Source organism: Ailuropoda melanoleuca, chromosome 11, assembly GCF_002007445.2.
Source record: "Ailuropoda melanoleuca isolate Jingjing chromosome 11, ASM200744v2, whole genome shotgun sequence".
Taxonomy (NCBI): domain Eukaryota; kingdom Metazoa; phylum Chordata; class Mammalia; order Carnivora; family Ursidae; genus Ailuropoda; species Ailuropoda melanoleuca.
In genome coordinates, this window is record NC_048228.1 from 106,388,851 (window position 1) to 106,407,304 (window position 18,454).

Below are 18,454 nucleotides of genomic sequence, written 5' to 3' on the forward strand. Positions count from 1 at the left end.
TTTCTGGCTCATTTTAGCTTTTTTACTTGAGAGGATCGTATGTAACGTTTAACTTGTAGGAATTATTTGTAGAGGTTTGGAGAAATTGCTGAGTATTTACCTCAGTCCTTGTTCTTGAAAATTTTCTAAACTCTATCAACAGCTGAACATAGTTCAGAGTCCTTGTGTGTGTGTGTGTGTGTGTGTGTGTATGTGTATGTGTGTAACTGTGTGTGATTCTGTGTGTGGTTCTCATTGATGCCTGGGTTGATTTTAGGGAAGTTAGAATCTTCTGTGGACCTTATCAGAGTAGATGGAGCTAAACAGCTAGTTAATCAATTATGTATCTTGAAAGTTTGTCTAAATGCTATATTGGTTCATTTTGTTTCATTGCATATTTCTCACGATTGGCTGCCTGGTGTCCATTGCTGCCCCCAGACCACGTGCCCCGGATGCTGCGGTCCCACCTGTCCTGCTCTCCGCTCTGTCACCTGGGCCTGGCCCAGCTCTCTGCACATGGCAGGCTCCCAAGGAGTATTCATTGAATGAATGCGTGCCACCTTCTTAGGTTCTCCTTAATCTCAGTGTTACTGAGTAGTTAAGCCAATATAAGAACGAAGATAATCGTGAATTCTGGTTGTTGAGGCCTGGCATTGCACTCGGTTCTTTACTTAACGTGTCTTCTCTAACATCGACAACCCTCCTGAGAAGGTTAGGGACCGTGTGGTGCATGCTGGAGTCAGGATTCTCTTCTACCCCTGGCTGAGTCGGAACCCTGCGTTCCAACTTGGGAAGCCCTGGAGATGTGTTCTTTAAGGTTGTGCTTGTGAGATTGGAAACTTCTAGGAAGTCAGTGTCGTACTATTATTAAACCTTCACTCTTAGGGAAGTCGGCCTTGGGCTTTGAACCTGGGTCTGGGAGGAAGGTGTGTTGCTGTCCCCCTCATCGCTGCAGACACAGCAGTAAAGCCACAGACGTACCTTTAGGGCTCTGACACTGACTCATTCTGCCCTGAGGCTGTGAGCTTCTGTGCTTGAACCGTCACATACCTCTTCTGGCACGTGGTTCCCCGGGGTCAGGGGCCATGCAGTGGTTTCCTTCCGTCTTCTGCTAAAACGATTAAAGCCAAGCCCACCTCCTGGAAAACTGCAAGCAGGCAGGTTCCCCAGACCCTCCCGTCTGGGGATAACAGTGTGAAGTTACATTTCATAGTCGAACCCTCTTCTGCCCCGACCGACCAGCGCGCTGTGAGTCAGATCGTTGACAAGGCCGGATACAGGTTATTAGTCAAGGTTTCACTTGCTGGGTCACAATACTGTTAATACAACTTGGCTTATATTTTAATAAAACAGCACACACTGGAAGACAGAGGTGCTCTGCTTTGTTGTCCAGAACTAATGGTGGGAAAAATAAAGTGACAGAAGTTCTCTGGGGAGCTGCAGTTCAAGTCTCAGTGATCCACGGATGTGGATGAGGGACCCGGGGCTGGGGTGAGCAGCCCGGGGAGCCTGCGAGGCCTCTGTGGGTAGAGTCCTCACTTTGGTTCCTTTAGGAACGTGGCGTGGATATACCTGCAGGGGGCTGTCTGTGATAGCAAAATCTGTGAGGCTGAGCTATTATTTTACTGTTCCTAAGCTACTCAAAGATCAGACTTACCGAAAAAGAAAGTTGTAGGGATGGGGGGATTTGGAGCCTGCCGTATGGGGGCTCATTCTGGGAATTGGCTGCCAGCAAGAGTCCCGGTGTCGCGAAGCCTCTGGGCATCGTGCTCGGCCCCTCCCCGCTTCCGCAGCGTGACGAGGAAGGCCGGGCCATGGTGGTGGCAGCCACGTCTGGTCTTTAGCCGAAACCACATGGGCTTTTGCTGGTCTCTGCTTCCCTCCGTCGGTCAGATGTTCGTCGATTGTATCCATCGGTGTCGGTCCCAGCGCCATGTGCTCTGGACGCATAGGTGAGTGAGAGACCTTTATGGTCTCACCCCCGAGGAGCTCACCGTCCAGTAGAGGCAGTAAACTCAGAAACAAGTCCGAACAGAAGCATCGTAGGGGCGGGTTGTGTAATTTAAGTACATACCCGGCATTGTGGTAATATTTTGTGAATTCTTCCTTAATACGTGGTGATGTCTTTAGGCAGCAGTAGGACCTTCAAGGCCGCCGCTGGGGGGAATTGTGTGTGTGGGCCCCTAAGTGCGCGGTCTGAGGTTGAGCTGTAAGTATTGGGATGAGGCAGTCGTGTGCTCTCTCCGTCTTTTGAGGACACATACTCCCATGTGCCGTGATACTTACCCTGAGACTTTTCTTCCAGAGCTCTTTGACATCTGTCTTGCCCGAGCCAAGGAGAGGTGGCGGTCCTTTAGCACGGGAGGCTCTGAAGCGGAGAACGAAGGTATACACCGTGTGAAACCGGGGGGCTACTTGGGTCCGTTGTGTCATTATTTACTACACAACCAACTTTCCTTAGCTGAGGTAGTGGTTAGTGCAAATTTATAAAAAGTTTCATGCGTAAAGGGATTTGGGCGGGGGGTTAGAGCAAGCAGGTGGAAGAATACCAGTTCCTGAGACACGTTTGTGTGCAGACAGGAGGGCCAATCATAACCGGTGTGGTTTCACTATTCCCGGGATTGTAGCAGCCTGGCCCCCGGACTGGTCGAGTGCTGGCTTAGACAGGAGTTTGGGAACAACTCCAGAGGGATAGGAACACTGCATATTTGCTAGATGATGCTTTAAGAATGCCCCACGGTGCACAAGAATGATTCCTGCTGGTGCTCAAGGAGCGTCTCGTTTACCGATCTTTGTTTATCCTGTCTGTGTGGTATCAGAATTCAGAAATACAAAACCCGTTATTTGTAAATAGTTGTCAGAAGTAGTGTGCAGGAGTGGCCCCTGCAGTCAGGGGCCGAGTTCACACCAGTGATGTTCTGGAGCAAAGACGGGTGCGTTTTATGTATATTCCCTTCCTTGTCCTTCCTTCCACTGACTGTTGTTGCCGTCAGGAAATATAAGGTGAGATTCCGATTCCAGACTCCGGTAAATCCTTAATGAGATCCAGCCTCAGCTGGTGCTGCGAGCTGTTGCTCACCAGACGCCCACGGTGGACCGTGTTGGCTCCCGCCATAATCAGGCCCGAGAACAACGTCCCGTGTCCATCGCTGTCACCCTTCAGAGCCCGTGGTGATTGCACATGTCTGCCTCTGACACATGTCATGATTCTTCGTCTTTTGATAGATGCCGGGTTTTCAGCCGCAGACAGAGAAGCCAGCTTGGAGCTTATTAAACTGGACATTTCTAGAACGTTTCCTAATCTCTGCATTTTCCAGCAAGTAGGTGGTGGTAATTTGTTGCTTTAAGTATGTTTTGTCTAAACGTCATAGGTGCCAACCCGCACGTGTTTGTAATCAAGTTTGAAAAGCACTAGGGGTTTGGGGGTAGGGTGGGGGAGGGCAGGCTGTCATCACATTTAGACCTTTACAGATGAAGGTAACTCATCCTTTTGCTTTCAAAGGCAGCCCTGGCTCCTTGTACGATGCATGGACACAAGCCTTGGTAGGTCTGGCCCAGGAAGGGCCTCGTGTGCTGCTCCACCTGACAGAGCTTCCCTGGCCGCGGCTCGGTTTTCAGGGCTGCACACACAGCACTCCCTCAGAAGATGGGCCGGGGAGCCTGGGGTACGGGTGGGGGCGTGCGGAAGGCCTTGGCAGCTGTAGCTGTGGCTGTGGCGAGGGTGGGCTTCTGAGCAGATGGCCCAGGAGAGAGCGGGGAATCCCCTGGGGGCAGAACCAGCCACAGGAGATGGGATGGAGTAGCCACTTTTAGATGGCAGTAAAGAGAAACGTGGCCTCTCCTGTGGGCCTCTGAGCTAGCCCAGGCCGGCGGTGGGTTTGGGAGTCATCGGGATGGAGGGGTGTGAAGAGCTCTTCTGCTGACAGCAGACGTTTCCCTGGGGGTCTTGTTTGACCCCTCCCATATCCAATATGTAATGGTTTTTGGCAATTCCTGCTTCTCAGATGTCCTTGAATCTGTCCTTGCCCTGTTCCCATCGTCTTGTGGATTGCTGTGCCAGCCTCCACACACGTCCCCAGCCTCCTCTTTGCGCTCACCTTGGCGCTTGCCAAGCATCCTTGGAATTCCCGACCTTGGAATCAGGCCTGTGTTTCTGGTATCACGCCATGCACACATTGGATAACCAGTAAAGGATAGTGGAATGAACCGGAACACAGAGTTCCTCAGCCACGTGGAAGGAGCCAGGCATGCAGATGCACATGTTAGACACACGTGGGCTCTGCAGAAATGTCAGTGTGCCCCAGCACAGAGGAGCTGCGGCCATTCTGCTGGGAGTCCCACGTGGGGGCAGGGGATGTCTGGAATGGGGTCGCTGAGGAAGGGGCCCTCAGGCTGCGCTTGGACTAGGTTTGAATGACAGTCTGAGCAGATGATGGGAAAGACATTCCAGGTGGAAGGACTAGAACAGAAGCATCAGACGGTGGTGTGGGGGATCCCCGCCTTCCCTCTGGAGGAACGAACAGAGAGCGTGGAGTTCAGTGCAGTGGCCCCCCCCTTACCGACTCTCCACCATGGCCGCACCGGGAGCCTGTGCGGTTTAGCCGTGCTCTGGAGGAAGGAGAGAGTCAGGGCAGTGCTTTGAGATACACGGGCCGTGTTGCCGACAAAGGGGGTCGGGGAACCAAAACGGGGCCCGAGAGGGTGCTGGCATCCTTCTGACGCTGAGGACTAACGTTCCCAGACCGGGAACCCAGAGCGATCTCTGTGCAGTATCTCATGGGGACTCTGCCTCGGTGACTTTGAGATTCACCGGGCAGTTATCCTGGTGCAGGGGGGTGTGTTCAGAAGATGAGGGGCTTTAGGGGTCTCTTTTGGGTGCGGTTGGGGGTAGATGGCAGAGAACTTGGCTTTTCTCTCTCGCTCTGGGTTCCTTTGGGTGAATCCTTCAGTCTGTGGCGCCCTGAGCTCTGAATTCATAAGTGGGTATTACCAAAAAACAAAGTGCAGTGGGAAGGGAGAGTGTGGGGAGATGTCCAAAGCAAGGGCGTCTGGAATGGGGGCTGCCGTCCGCTGGCACTGTCTTTTCCTCAGAGAAAGGAGGGTGGCGGCTATTCTTCAGAGAATAGCAGGGTGGAGAATCTTTTAAGTTAAAAGCATTTACCTTTAAGAGAAGTTCAGCATAGCTCTCTTGTCTTTCTCATTCAGTGACGGTCAACAGCAGTGTCCAGGTGGGCATTTGGCACTCTGCCCCTGAGCTCCCTGCCCATCCCCCCTTCTCCTCCCCTCTTGGCACTGGATGCCGTCTTTTTTACCTTCCCATTGTGGGCTTTCCTTCTTTGGTCCCTCTGATTTAGGAGTGTCCCTTCTTTGACCTAACTTCTCGTATATGCCAGAGTGTGATGATCTGGGCCCTGGCGTCCTTTTGTCACCTGTGGAGTGACGCTCTCGTCACACACCCTGTACACTTTTTATTCCTTAAGTTGATGGTCGCTGCGTGGGAGCTGTGGACGGCCACTGTGGGATCTGGACCCAGCTGGTCCTTTCACAGTGTCTTCAGACACACTGACATTGTGGGAGGCACCTGTGTTTTCTTAGAAAACCGGAAATTCCAGCACACGTCTTAGGGACGGCAGGCCTGGGAGAATGTTAATCAAATGGTCGTTCTCAGGACTCGACATTTACAGGGTAGTTCTTAAACCTGCCATTGCTGAAACACACACAAAAAAACAGATGATGATTGTCAGGAGGGGAGACAGGCAGGTCACCTGCTCTGAAGACCCCTGAGGTAGTGGGCTTGCCTATCGAGCTAGGGAGGGGAGACACAGTTACGCAGCCAGAGCCAGACTAAGGATGCTTTCCTTCTGAGCGAGGTGTTCATGCCTGACCCATCAGCTTTTTTCCAAGCAGCTTTGTCAGTTGAGCTGCAGGCTGGTTAACCGTCCATTGGTCGCTAACTTGTTGAATCATGCAGGACACGTAGAGCTGCGAGCATAATGCTTGGCGACTAGTTCGTCCTCCGAGAGCAGCTGGTGTGACCGGCGGTGGCGGCAGATGACATTCTGAGTACTAACCAGACTTACGCACGTGTTGTTTTTGGTGTGTTGATCCTTTTAGGGTGGTCCATATCATGACATGTTGCACAGTATTTTGGGCGCTTATACTTGTTACCGACCGGATGTGGGTTATGTAAGTGAACCTTTTCAATATTTTATAATGTTATCATCTAAAAAGAAAGTCAGACTATTGCCCAGCACCACTTAGCTGCAGATGTCAGGTTGAGTGCCTTCATTTTTTTTTTTGCCGTCAGGGGGGATGGAGAGCTTCGTGGTCAATGAATTGCCTCCGCTTTCCTGTAAAGGGATTGAGCTGACACGGCCTCTCTGTGGCACTAATCACATTATAATTGGATTTGATTTTCATTTTTTGCATGTGATTTTTTTTTCTTAGCATTAAATCAGAAAAGCTGTTAAGCAGTAACCATTGACACACTGTGCTGCTCTTTCCGCGGCTCAGCAGCTGTGTGTGTGCGTGACGAGCTCTCAGGCAGTCAGACCCCCATTTCCACCGCACCGGACACTGTCCGTTCTGGAGGGCAGGCCGTCAAAGGCCAGCGGTTCGGGGGTGGGGGGTGGGTGGCCGTGTGGGCCCTCCTAGCTTGAGGGCGTTTGGGCTCCTCTTTCATCCGTGAAAGAGCAGTTCTGACCATGGTGGCCCACCGTGAGTTTAATACGCCTTCTCTCCTTCCTCAGGTCCAGGGCATGTCCTTCATAGCGGCCGTGCTCATCCTGAACCTGGACACTGCAGATGCCTTCATTGCTTTTTCTAATCTTTTGAATAAACCCTGTCAAATGGCATTTTTCCGAGTGGACCATGGCCTTGTGAGTACCCCCAGTCCATGTGTCTGCACACAGCCAGGGCTGCTGATCATTCTGTCTTTTCAGAGGGAAAGAAATTTGTTTTCCAAACACACAGTTAATAGCCATTTGTATGTATTTCTGAAAATACATTCTCTAACTGAGAAAGGCGGGGCGGCTCCTGCCCGAATGTGCACACTTTGTGTTAGAGCAGCAGCTCAGGGGCGCGCTCCACGTTTGGGTCCTTCAAGGAGAGCGTGGCATCGCTCGCCTCCGTTGCTGCTTGCCACCACCCTGGGGCTCTGCTTCTTGCGGTGCGCCCTCCCACGGGACAGGGGACGTGGTGACGACCAGCGCCTTCACTGACGAAGGTAGTGGTGTGTTCAGTACGTGGTATAGACAACAGAGCAGGTGGAAGGGGTGCCCCGGGGGGGGCCCCTCACGTGCTCCTGGAGGTGGGTCTTCTGCGGGGCGCAGATGAAGAACCAAGGCCCAGAAATGACGTGACCCATCGAGGTACGTAGCTGGTGAGTGGAAGAGCTGGGAGCTGAACCATTTTGCTTCCTAAGCCCGTGGGCTTTCTACAGCCCAGGAGAGCCGCCCATGCAGGGGACCCGTTGGCTGGAATGGCTGATGATTTGCTGATAAGTGGCAGCAGTACTTTAAGACAATCTCGGGCATATTTCTTCTGGAATATCTTAAGGACTCTGGAGTATTTCGTGCTCAGGCAGTACTTAACATTTTTCTAAAAAGTAGTATTTCAACACTGCTGTGAAAGTGGGGGCTGTTAGGGGAGTTACAGGTTGGCAGAGGCCTTTCGGAGGACAAGCTTCTGGTTTTAACTCTCAGTAGTGGTACATGGCACAGCTATGTGATTCTGCTTGTGCGAATCAGCCGTACATTATGCAGAGAGATGGTGGTTACATAATTATTTATAACTAATAATTTAAAATGGTTTTTCATCGTGAAAATGAAAAACATTTTAAAATGCAGGTTTAGGGGGAGGCAGATGGTTACTTAAGGTCTGGGAGTAGAAACAACAGATGTTGGCAGGATGTGGAGAAAGGGGTGACCCAGGAATGGCACTACTGGGTGTCTACCCAGAGAATGAGACAGCACTGATTCAAGAGGATGCATGCACCCCGATGTTCATGGCAGCATTGATGACAACTGCCAGATTGTGGAAGCAGCCCAAGTGTCCGTCCACTGATGAATGGATAAAGAAGATAACGGGGTGTGTGCGTGTGTGTATGCGTGTATACACACACATACACGCACACATGTACACACATACAGTGGAATATTACTCGGCCATAATAAAGAATGAAATCTTGCCATTTGCAACAACATGGATGGAGCTAAAGGAGTGTTACGCTAAGTGAAATAAGTCAGAGAAAGACAAAGACCATGTGATTTTTCTCCTGTGTGGACTTTAAGAGACGAACAAAGGGGGAAAAAGAGAAATCAAAACACAGACTCCTAATTCTAGAGAATGAACCGGTGATTGCCCTGGGGGAGGTGGGCAGGGGGCTGGGGGAGCGGGTGACGGGTTAGGAGCACACAACACTGAGCGCGTGGGACCGTCGAGTCACTCGCGATATTGTATGTCTGAAAATAAGGTATCACTGTATGTTAACATACTGCAGTTGAAATAAGAAAAAGACCTGGCAGCATATCCGGTGCAATATTGAGGTTTGCAGAGTATTATTATGAAAAAGTAAGATTAAAATGATTTTTTTTTCAAAAGCATCTGAGACACCATGAGCCATAACAGCTGCCATATTTAACGGTAGAAGGAAATGAACAGTATGAACAGCATTTACGGACAGTCTTTTGTTTCCGTACTTAAGTTTTCTACAGGGAACATTTACAGACTTGCAGTCAGGGAAATACTTGTATATAATAAAATGATTTGTATCTCAGTATCTCCTAATTGTGAAGATAAGGCCCCACGTTTCTCTTTAGACACATGTGATAAACTGTGCTTGTGAATTCCCACGTATATTTTTAAGGAAGGATCATAGAATCGTAGTGTGGAACAGGACCTTCTTGACAGCAAGGGCTCCCAGCGGTAGTGCTGTGGATGTGTGGGGCTGATAGCCGCAGAGGCAGCCAGCACCATCCCCAGCCTCTGCCCGTTGCATGCCAGGAGCACCTCCCTGCTAGCGTGTCCGTCAGAAACGTCCTCCGACATTGTCAGGTGTACCCCCGGGAGGCAGAGTCCTCCCCGCACTCCTGTCGGGACCCACTGGTTTATAGTACATCCCTTCGTTGAGTCAGAGAGTTGCCATTTGCCCACGTGCATCCAGGTGGTGAATGGCCCAGAAGTGGGGCGCCGCTCAGACGCAGGTCATTGCCAACCCCGCCCTAGCTGTTCTTCTGTTCCAGCAGCGCTCCCCTCCTCAGTGTGTGCTATTTTCTTACAAACCCTCTAGGAGTTGAAAAGCGTGTGCCAGTAAAATACAGGCTCTGACTGCTTGCTTTTCCTTAACGTTTTCTCCCTTTGCTGCATTTAAAGGGCTGTGTTGTTAAGCCAGAGTGGTGTTACCCGTGCCACACATCACCATTATGCTCCCTCGGGACGTGCCAGGGCTGGGTGCGAGGGGGCCATGCTTTCTCGGGTTCCTTTAGGCAGTTCATCCTTCCTGGTTCTTGGAGAAGAGCCAGCCCGCAAACACCCAGCCTTTGCAGCGGGCCAGGCGTGGCTCACATCCAGCCTTGCCGCACACCAGTGGGCCTCTGCCGACTTCTGTGTGAGTTGAGGAAATACGCCAATGGAGCTGGTGATGTTGTTGTGAAGAGTAGAAAAGGGGCTTAAGTAGAAACTGCCTGAGCCCAGCGAGGAGTGCCGGTCTAGACGTGTTAGCAACCGCGGAAGACAACCATTGTCCTGTCCTGAAAGTGTCCCTCTGTGGCCTTTCTTCTGTACAATGGAAACCTGTGCTGATAATTGGTTTATTGGTATATCTCACATTATCTCCCCAGATGTTGACCTATTTTGCTGCATTTGAGGTATTCTTTGAAGAAAATTTGCCGAAATTATTTGCTCATTTCAAGAAAAACAACTTAACTCCAGACATCTACCTAATCGATTGGTAAGACTGAATTTTCTATGTGTTTTCTCCTCTCCCTGCCTGTTTTTCGCCGTCCTCACTGCTGGCTTCTTTCTGGGCTCGGCCGAACTCCCTCCCACGTCTGTTTTATCGTCTCGCCGCTGCCCTGCGTTTGAGGTGCCCTTGCCTTTCAGGCGCCTGCATCTGCCGGGCTCTGTGAGGTCTGCCTTATTCCTGTCTGTGACTCTACTGTCCACGATTCCCTCAAGGAGAGAAACGGTGTCGTGGACCTATTTGTTTTCGGCATGCCGTCTGTCTGTTCACTAAGCGCGATGTCACTGAGCACCAGGTCGGTGCTGGGCTGTCTGCCAAGAGCTCGTGATGAGCGGGGAGCAGGGCACGGTACGTGCTTGTCCGGAGCTCTGTCCAGAGGGAAGAGCTGCGTCCACAGGCAGCTCCGCAGCGTGTTGCACGTGTTGTCTCTTAGGAAGGGAAGATGGACAGAGCCCTGGACCCCGGCTCAAAGGTCAGAGGACACAGAGGTGACCCGTGAGTTTGAGCCGAGGCATGACGTGAGCCTGTGGTGGCCCAGAATTAGCAGGGCTGTAGCGGTCGGTTGGGTGATGCTGGAGCCTAAGTGAAGGGGTGAGAGGTTGTGTGGGACTCAGGTCCCATGACAGGGAGCTTGGGCAGGACTGCAGGGGCCAGAGGGAACAGTGCAGGCTTCTGCTTGGGGTGAGGAGGGAGGCGGGTTATCTCCTGAAGTGAGCTCTAGGTTCCTGGGGAGCCAGCAGAGCCTGCAGGCAGGGATGCATGGAGGCCACCAGACCAGGGCTCGAACCGAGGCCCGGGGGCTGGTGGACAGCAGAAGGCTGAGAGGCCGAGGGAGAGGAAAGCTGCAGTCGTCTGAGGGAGTCTGCGGGTGTGTGAGGGAGTCCAAGAATTGTCTGCACGCGTGTCCAGCTAGTGGGGCTCACAGGTACCCCCAGCTGGGTCGGGTTTGGCAGCGTGCTTAATAGAGTTGGTTTTGGACACTGATTTGGAGGTTCCTGCTGGACATCTACGTAGACCTACAGATAAGGGGCTCTAGAGAGTTCTGGGTGCAGCAGTAGGCCCTGCAAATCGTCATGCAGAAGCGGATGTGGTCGCCTGAGGAAGGGGTGGGATGTCACCCCCGAGAACACCAGTGTTTGGGGGCAGATGTGTGGAACAGTGGTGGGAGGAGTGTGGTTCTGGAACCCTCAGGCCTGGTCCTGTCTCTCCTGCTACTTGCTTCGTGGCCTTGGTGATGGGCATTAACCCTCTCTAAGCACGTTTTCTCCTCTGTCACCTGCAGTGATGAACCTTGTAGGGCCTTACAAGGTGACGCCCCAGTCCCCGCCAGCTGGCTTACAGAGGGGCTCTGCAGGAAAAAAGGTGTCACTTGGCTGAAAGGCCCGTTTGGGCTTCAACACAGTGCTGACCGTGACTTTCCACGGAGGGAGGGTGTTTGGAGAGGGTCAGACCGCACCAGAGTCTTCAGCTCTTGCCTCACCTGTGTTAGGCCTCCAACTCTGATTCTTAGGATTTCGGCCTAAAAATGAAGTTGGAAAACCCTGTCTGGAATAGCGTCTTTCAAACTCTTTCACCCTGGCTCAAAAAAGGAAAGGAATTTTATGTCGTGATGTGATGTATGGCCACATGTACAGAACCTTTCTCTGTGTACCGGACCGAAGCAAGCTTCAGACCATACCCAGCCCTTGCTTTGTGGTGAAGCATTCTGAAATTTCCCATTCTGTTTACTTAAGAAAAACCGCTGGTGGTCATCGACCCTGATTTCACAGGGCAGTAACCTTGACTGGGTCACGAGGGGCAGCACCAAGAGCACCATCCTCAAGGACCTGCTCGTCTGTTCTCGTCTGGAGGCCATTACCATCCAGACAGGGGCAGAGGCCAAGAGCACCTGCGTTCATTGACTACAGTGCTGCTAACACAGGATCTTCCGTAACCCCAGAACACCACTTGGAGTGAACTGTGACTTCTCTGTCTCAGATGGGGAAACTGAGGCTCAGAGAGGCGGAGTGGCTTGCCCGAGGTCATGCGGCTAGCTGGCACTCACGTTCATGTTGCCTGCTTTAGACCTAGTGTGCTTTCCCACTGAGCCCTTCTGAGGGATTTGGTGGTGAGGCAGCATAACCCGAGAGCTGGGTCCCAGAGCTCGGGCTCCAGGGATCGCGTCTACACGCTGCTGATGCTCCTGGGAGTGGGAACCCTGGACCAGATTCGTCCGTGTGAAAACCGAAGGAGAGTCCGGGGTGTCTGCGTGAGAAGGAAGCTCCACGGTTTGTGATGGGTCGTGGCTGGCGCCTGCTGCCTCGTCAGTGCTGCCAACCCTGCTTTGGGGAGGCCTGTGCTCTGCTGGTTTCTGGAGTGAGGACCAAGGAGAACGTTGTCTCTGTTTGCAGTTGCGGCGGAGGGCCGGCGAAGAGGTGGAGTCAGGCCCAGCAAAGCCGCGTGCCCTGACGCACTCCTTGCAGCCCGTGTCTCTGAATGCCGTGGTTCTTGGGGGGTGCTCCCAGGGAACAGCTCCGGTGGGAAGCAGGACAGGCGGCGAGGAGGAAGCCAGGGATACAACAGGCCGTGCTCAGGACTTGGCCCGGAAGCTGACCTCGCAGAGACGCTCACGGCCGGTTTTGTCTTCACAGAGGAGGCCACCAAGGGCCCTGCGCAGTCACAGCCGGGGCCAGCAGCCTGGGCTGGTCGGACACCAGAGCCTTTGCTTTTTCACGGCGCCACACCACTTTCCCGAAGCCACATCCACACCCTGAGCAGGGCGCCGCCTCGGAATGGCTGGCAGTGGGCGGGCCTGCGCCGCGCATGTGTTCGAGAGACACGGGAGATCCTAGGCTTCCGGTTACTAGCTGCCTGAGGACGAGGCCTCTCACTCCTACCCCTGTCTGAGGGTTGACGGGCCCCTGTGGCTTGGCTGGTGGAGTGGCCCCGGGTGAGCCGCGTGGGCACAAAGACAACGACCTCCTTTCCTGCCATGAGGTCCACCCACCGAAGGCCGGCTGGGGATTGCTCCTGCTTCCTCCCAGCACAGTTCCTCTGCCCTGTGGAGTATGACAGGATAGCTTTATCGGCCCTTACCTAGCACCGCTGGGGAGTGATTCCTGCAGAACGCTCTCGGCCCTCCCCTCCATCCCTGCAGTGTATGCGTCCCTCCGTCACAGCACTGACCCGCTCTGAGGGCATCTCTGTTTCTTGCGTTCCACTCACAGACTGAGCTTTGTCAGGTACCTCTGTGTCCTTGGTGTCCCTCCCCGTGTGCGGCTCCGAGTCCTAGATCAGGGAACGTGTCTGTTCCCGAGGGGCCCCTTCCAGAACCCAGCCCGGGGCCTGCTCGGGTGCTTGTTCCTCTGTGCGGGCTTGGAACGTTGGTACAGAGACTTCACGGCGGAGAATCAGATTGACCTGCTGGTGTTGCCTTTCTGGAAATGGGGTCTTCCCTGGTGTGGCGTGTCACTCTTCCCTGTGCACGTGGAGACACGAGGGTCAGAGCATGGTCTCGCCAGTGGTGTTCGTCTCCCTGCAGAGTTTCGAGGGTTCAGTCAGGTATGGTGTTTTGTGGGAGGATTGACACATAGTCATTGAACTGCTCAAACTTTTTCTGGCTGCTTCGAATGGTAGAATTATCTGGAGGTGTGAACGGGTTTTGTAATAAACAGTCTTGGGTTAGTAAAAGAATCCAACAGTACGTTCCATCATGAAGAGTGTTTGTTGAAGTGATGTCTGGGGGTCCTTGGCCATCCCACGTTACGCTGAATCTCTGCCCTAAAGGAAAGGTTCGGGGTGAAGTTGTGGTTGGCAGCTTTCAGTTTCTGTTGCATTTAGATTGCTCCCATTTCGTTTGTAGGTCTTAACGTTGGGGTGACAGGTCTGCCTGTGAGCTCCTCGGGAGCAGGGGCCTGTCTTGCTGAGCTCCCAAGCTTCTGGGCTAGCGGCTGGTGCGCCCTGGGGCCGTCGTCATGGGGGGGGAGGGTGCGTTGCAGGCTCGCAGTGGAAACCCGCTCTCAGGAAGGACCTGCTCGTTCATCCTGGCTTCACATGGCATCTACACGGCTGTGCCGGGACCCCGGCGCCGAACCTGCTGCAGGCTGGCCTGACGAGAGGGTGCTCTGAAGGCAGGGGGTGTCCAGCTGCTTCCAGGATTGGGGCGGGGGCTGGACTTGGTAACGGAGTCTTCAGTAACTACCTCCCAGTCTTTTTTTTTTTTTTTTTTTTTAAAGACTTTATTTGAAGAGAGCGAGCAGGCACAAGTTGGGGACGGGGGCAGAGGCAGAGGGAGAAGCAGGCTGCCTGTGGAACAGGGAGCCCGACATGGGGCTCGGTCCCAGCACCTGAGATCAGGAGCTGAGCCGAAGGCAGATGCTTCACCGACTGAGCCCCCCGGGCGCCCCACTACCTCCCAGTCTTCAGTGAACGCAGTTCGCGTTTGGCCTCACGAAATCTAATCCTCTTACTGAGCGTCTGTTCTGACTGCTTGTCTCAGTTTGTTAGGGGCACGGGGAGCATGTGGTGAGGCGGGGGGCTCGGGGGCTCGGGGTGAGGGGAGCAGAGGCTCACAACCCTGGGACGATGTGGGCACGGCTGGGAGTCGGTGGTGTCAGGCCTGAAAGGCCCAGTCTCTGTTCTGGCTTCTCCACGGGGGGGCTGCAGGATGGCGCCCCCGCCTCAGGCTCGCACCCACTTCCCGCAGCCTCCCTTTGTCTGCAGTTTCTTCGTCTGTAAAGTGGAGATGATGGGTCGTCCTGCGGAGCTGCGGGGGAGAACTTGCGAGCCGGGTAGATGGTATAAAGCCATGCTCAGGAGGCGCCTGGGTGGCACAGCGGTTAAGCGTCTGCCTTCGGCTCAGGGCGTGATCCCGGCGTTATGGGATCGAGCCCCACATCAGGCTCCTGTGCTGTGAGCCTGCTTCTTCCTCTCCCACTCCCCTTGGCTTGTGTTCCCTCTCTCGCTGGCTGTCTCTATCTCTGTTAAATAAATAAATAAAATCTTTAAAAAAAAAAAAAAAAGCCGTGCTCAGGACGAAGCCCGCGCTCCCCGTCAGCTCTGATACCTGCTCGGGGAGGGGACCAGGGAAGGGCTGGATTCTGAGAATGAGCCTTTGCCTCCGTGAAGACTTTGGGAGCCGTGGAACCCCCTTCTCCCCCTTCCTGTACCCTCTCACTTTCCTGCAAGCTCAGACAAGCAGTCGGAACAGACGTTGCGGATCAGGATGTTTTCTGGCAGTTGGGAGGGCTTGGCAGGAGGAATCCGACCTGTCCCTGCCACACACGTCATGGGGGAAGCGGCCCACAGGTGTGTTTGATGTCTTCTGTAAGCCCGTAGCCACTTCTTACTTCTGCAACATAGAAATACAGTATTTGCATTAGTTAAATTTGTACCTGAAGTTACCATTTTTGACACAAAGTGCAATAACGTGCAGCGGTCCAGGGAAGAAGCAGCTTTGAGTTCTCTCTTGCTGCCATGGGGAGAAGCCTGCAGCATCCTGGGCACGCTTTGGGACCCTGCCTTTCCCGCACTCACGGGTCCGAGCCTGAGGAAGCCGAGTGCTCAGGGCACAGTGGGGGCACTTGAAGGGCTGGAGCTGGGAAGGGCCAGAGGGCTGTGAGCAGGCAGCTGCTCTCTTGCTTCTGCTGCTCTGGCGGGAGCTGTCCCCGTCCCCGTCCCAGGGCTGCCACGGGGCCAGGGCAGAGCCTGGCAGCCGGGGAGCTGGTGCACTCTTTAGCTGCGTGAGTGGTGCCCGAGTGAGCTCCTCCTGGGGGGAAATCCAGGGAAGAGAGGTTCAGTGTCCTCTTCAGAGTGGGGCTTTGACTCTAAGTGGGGTTTAAAACGCAGGCAAGCATCTGAAAGTGTGGACTCAGAAGTGGACTCTAGTGATGGGGGACATGAGGAGGGGCACGAGGCCCCTCTCGGTGTGGTGCTACTTGCAGGAGGGGTGGGAGGAGGGGGAGGGGACCGAGATGTCTGCCCCAGAGCAGGAGGGGACACAGCGATGTGATCCTTGGGGGGCACCGGTTGCTGGAAGCCTGCGGAATCTACAGGCTCAGAGGGGACAGTGAGGAGGTGGAGGGCAGGGCCCGGGCGGCCATCCCAGGGCTAAGTGTGCTGGACGGGCTGCCTTGTGCCGCAACTGTGCTGTCTCAGGGACACCGCCTCCCACGGCGGTCCTGGCTGTGGAATCCGGTGTGCTCCTGGCGTGCCCGGGCGGGGGGCACAGAGCACATAGTAGGCCCTTAGTCGAAGCTCAGCTGTTTCTGTGACATAGGGGCTTCCTTGTGACGCTCGTCTATTTCATCGTCCGAGTTGATCGGTGTGCCCTCCTGAAGTCTCTCATTAGAGTTTGAAAGCCTTGTGTGGCTTGGGGTCTTAATTAGCACGCGTGTTCGGTCTGTGCCCTTGGCTGCATGACATGTCCCTCTGGGTCCCGGAGGCAGGCCTGTTGCTGGGGCAGAGACGTTGCCAGGTGAGAGTTCAGGAAAGGCTGTGTGCGGAGCCTCAGGAGCACGTCGGCCAGGATGGCGTGGGCTCTCTGCGGGATCTTCTCCGGGAGGCTGGGAGGCCTGCTGTTGAAGGCTGGATGACATTCCCCCTGACCAGGCCAGCCCCGTAGTCGGGGTGCAGCACCTGAGTCCGGTGCCTGTACAGGGTCTCTGGAGCTGGGGTGGGCACGAAGGCAGTCGTGAAACTGTGAACGGGTGATTTTCCAAGAGAGGGGAGAGTCCCCTGGCACCTGAGAGTCCCCGCCTCTAGTGAGCACTGCCGCTGGTGAGGAGGTGGGAACCACCCACGTCCAGGACCCTGGAGCAGATGGGCAGTGCGGCCATCCGGGGGCTTTCTCAGAGGAGACGGCCCGGTGCTGTGCGGGAGGCTGAGGTGCAGGCCGTCGGTCAGGGTCCTTGCTCCTGGGCACCTCCGTGGGGAAGACCGAAGCAAACACGTGTTCCGATAAGCACCAGGGTCAGAGGGGGCATCTGGCCGGTCCTCGGGGTCAGCAGACACCCTGGGGATGGCACCCGGGCTGTGTCTCCGAGCCGAGGAAGGAGGCTGGGTTCGCAGAGAATCCGTTTGGCCTACGTCCCAACCTGGCTCGCCTCGCTTTATGACGCAGGCACCTTCCAGATTACAAATGCTTAAACTTGGTAATACAGCCGATCATCCAAGACGGTGTGTGTTTGGTACTTTGATGGTGATTGTCACAATAGTTTAAGATCGTGCGTGTCTGCGTTTTACTTTCTCGTCTGATTGTTTGCATTGTTAAGCAGAAGATCAGTTTCTTATCGTCTACATTCAGCTTCATTTGGAAAATTTTGCTTTGTTCCTTGCAGACCCCTAGTGGGAGAAAAGTATACAGTGTTCTTCGGAAGTGGGAGATGTGTACATACACTGATTGTATTCTCTTGACTGTTTCTGCTCGCCTCAGACTCTGAGCTCTGTCCACCTTATTAACCCTGTGTCCAGCCCTCCTGCAGAGCGGTGTGTACTGGATTGTCGGAAATATCTGTCGCGTGTGGATGCAGTCAGCATCCGCGATTCAGAAATTGTACGGTGTTTGGGATTCTGCGGGAAAGCCGAGAATGCTTTCTTATGAAATTGCCCTTCAGAATGAATGCAGGCCTCGTGCCGCTCCCCGCCCCCCACCATGTGTCTTAAGTATGAAAGCAACTAACTCAGGGAGCATTTTTAGTGGATTAGACCTGAATTCAGAGCTGTTTCTTTGTGCCATCTAAAACCTGAAAAACTCAAAACTTTTTTTCCCCCCAGGATCTTTACCTTGTATAGTAAATCTTTGCCCCTGGATCTGGCCTGTCGTATCTGGGATGTGTTCTGTCGTGACGGGGAAGGGTTCCTGTTCCGGACGGCCCTGGGCATCCTGAAGCTGTTTGAGGACATCCTGACCAAGATGGACTTCATTCATATAGCCCAGTTCCTGACGAGGCTCCCAGACGACCTGCCCTCGGAGGAAGTGTTTGCTTCCATAGCTACGATTCAGATGCAGAGTCGAAACAGGAAGTGGGCTCAGGTAAACGGCTCTTTTGTTCTCTTTTTTCCTGCAGAGTAGCTGGCTCAGTAGCCTGACTGAAGAAGTCCTTGCTCCCAAGTGCCTGTCGAGCAAACGGCCCTCTCTAAATAAAGTCCTTCTTGGACTGGACACAAGGAGCCTGGGTTTGCGGCTTGGTTCTGCCACGCGGGGTCTTGGACAGTCCTTCTGAGCGTCTATTAGATGGAGGGTGGATAACAGAAACCCCCCACCCATGCGGCGGTGACATCGGGAGGTCAGGATTTCTCGCTGCCAGCACTGTGCTGACCACACCTTAGAAGGCATTTTGTAAATCAAGCACCCCTCCCCCGCGTGTGCCCCAGGGCAGGGTGGTGGGATTGTCCCCCATCACTGGTAAACAGAGGAGACCCACAGAGCTCACTGGAGGACAGGAGGGCTGAGGGATGGCTCCCCTGGGATGGGTCACACTGGCCCCCTGGTGGCTGAGTCTTGGGAGCAGCTGATTGACGGTGTGGGAGCGAGTC

General features: G+C 54.0%; 1 protein-coding gene across 4 annotated transcripts in view; it reads left to right on the forward strand.

The window, feature by feature from the left end:
• Positions 1 to 18,454, forward strand: part of TBC1D14 (TBC1 domain family member 14) — a 103,761-nt gene that overhangs the window by 80,026 nt on the left and 5,281 nt on the right. For all 4 annotated transcript variants that reach the window (XM_002926275.4, XM_019807040.2, XM_019807041.2 and 1 more), the window contains 6 exons: positions 2,285 to 2,365; positions 3,205 to 3,299; positions 6,094 to 6,165; positions 6,729 to 6,857; positions 9,819 to 9,928; positions 17,693 to 17,951. In XM_002926275.4, the coding sequence (XP_002926321.1) occupies positions 2,285 to 2,365; positions 3,205 to 3,299; positions 6,094 to 6,165; positions 6,729 to 6,857; positions 9,819 to 9,928; positions 17,693 to 17,951 (746 nt within the window). The remainder of the gene's footprint in view (positions 1 to 2,284; positions 2,366 to 3,204; positions 3,300 to 6,093; positions 6,166 to 6,728; positions 6,858 to 9,818; positions 9,929 to 17,692; positions 17,952 to 18,454) is intronic.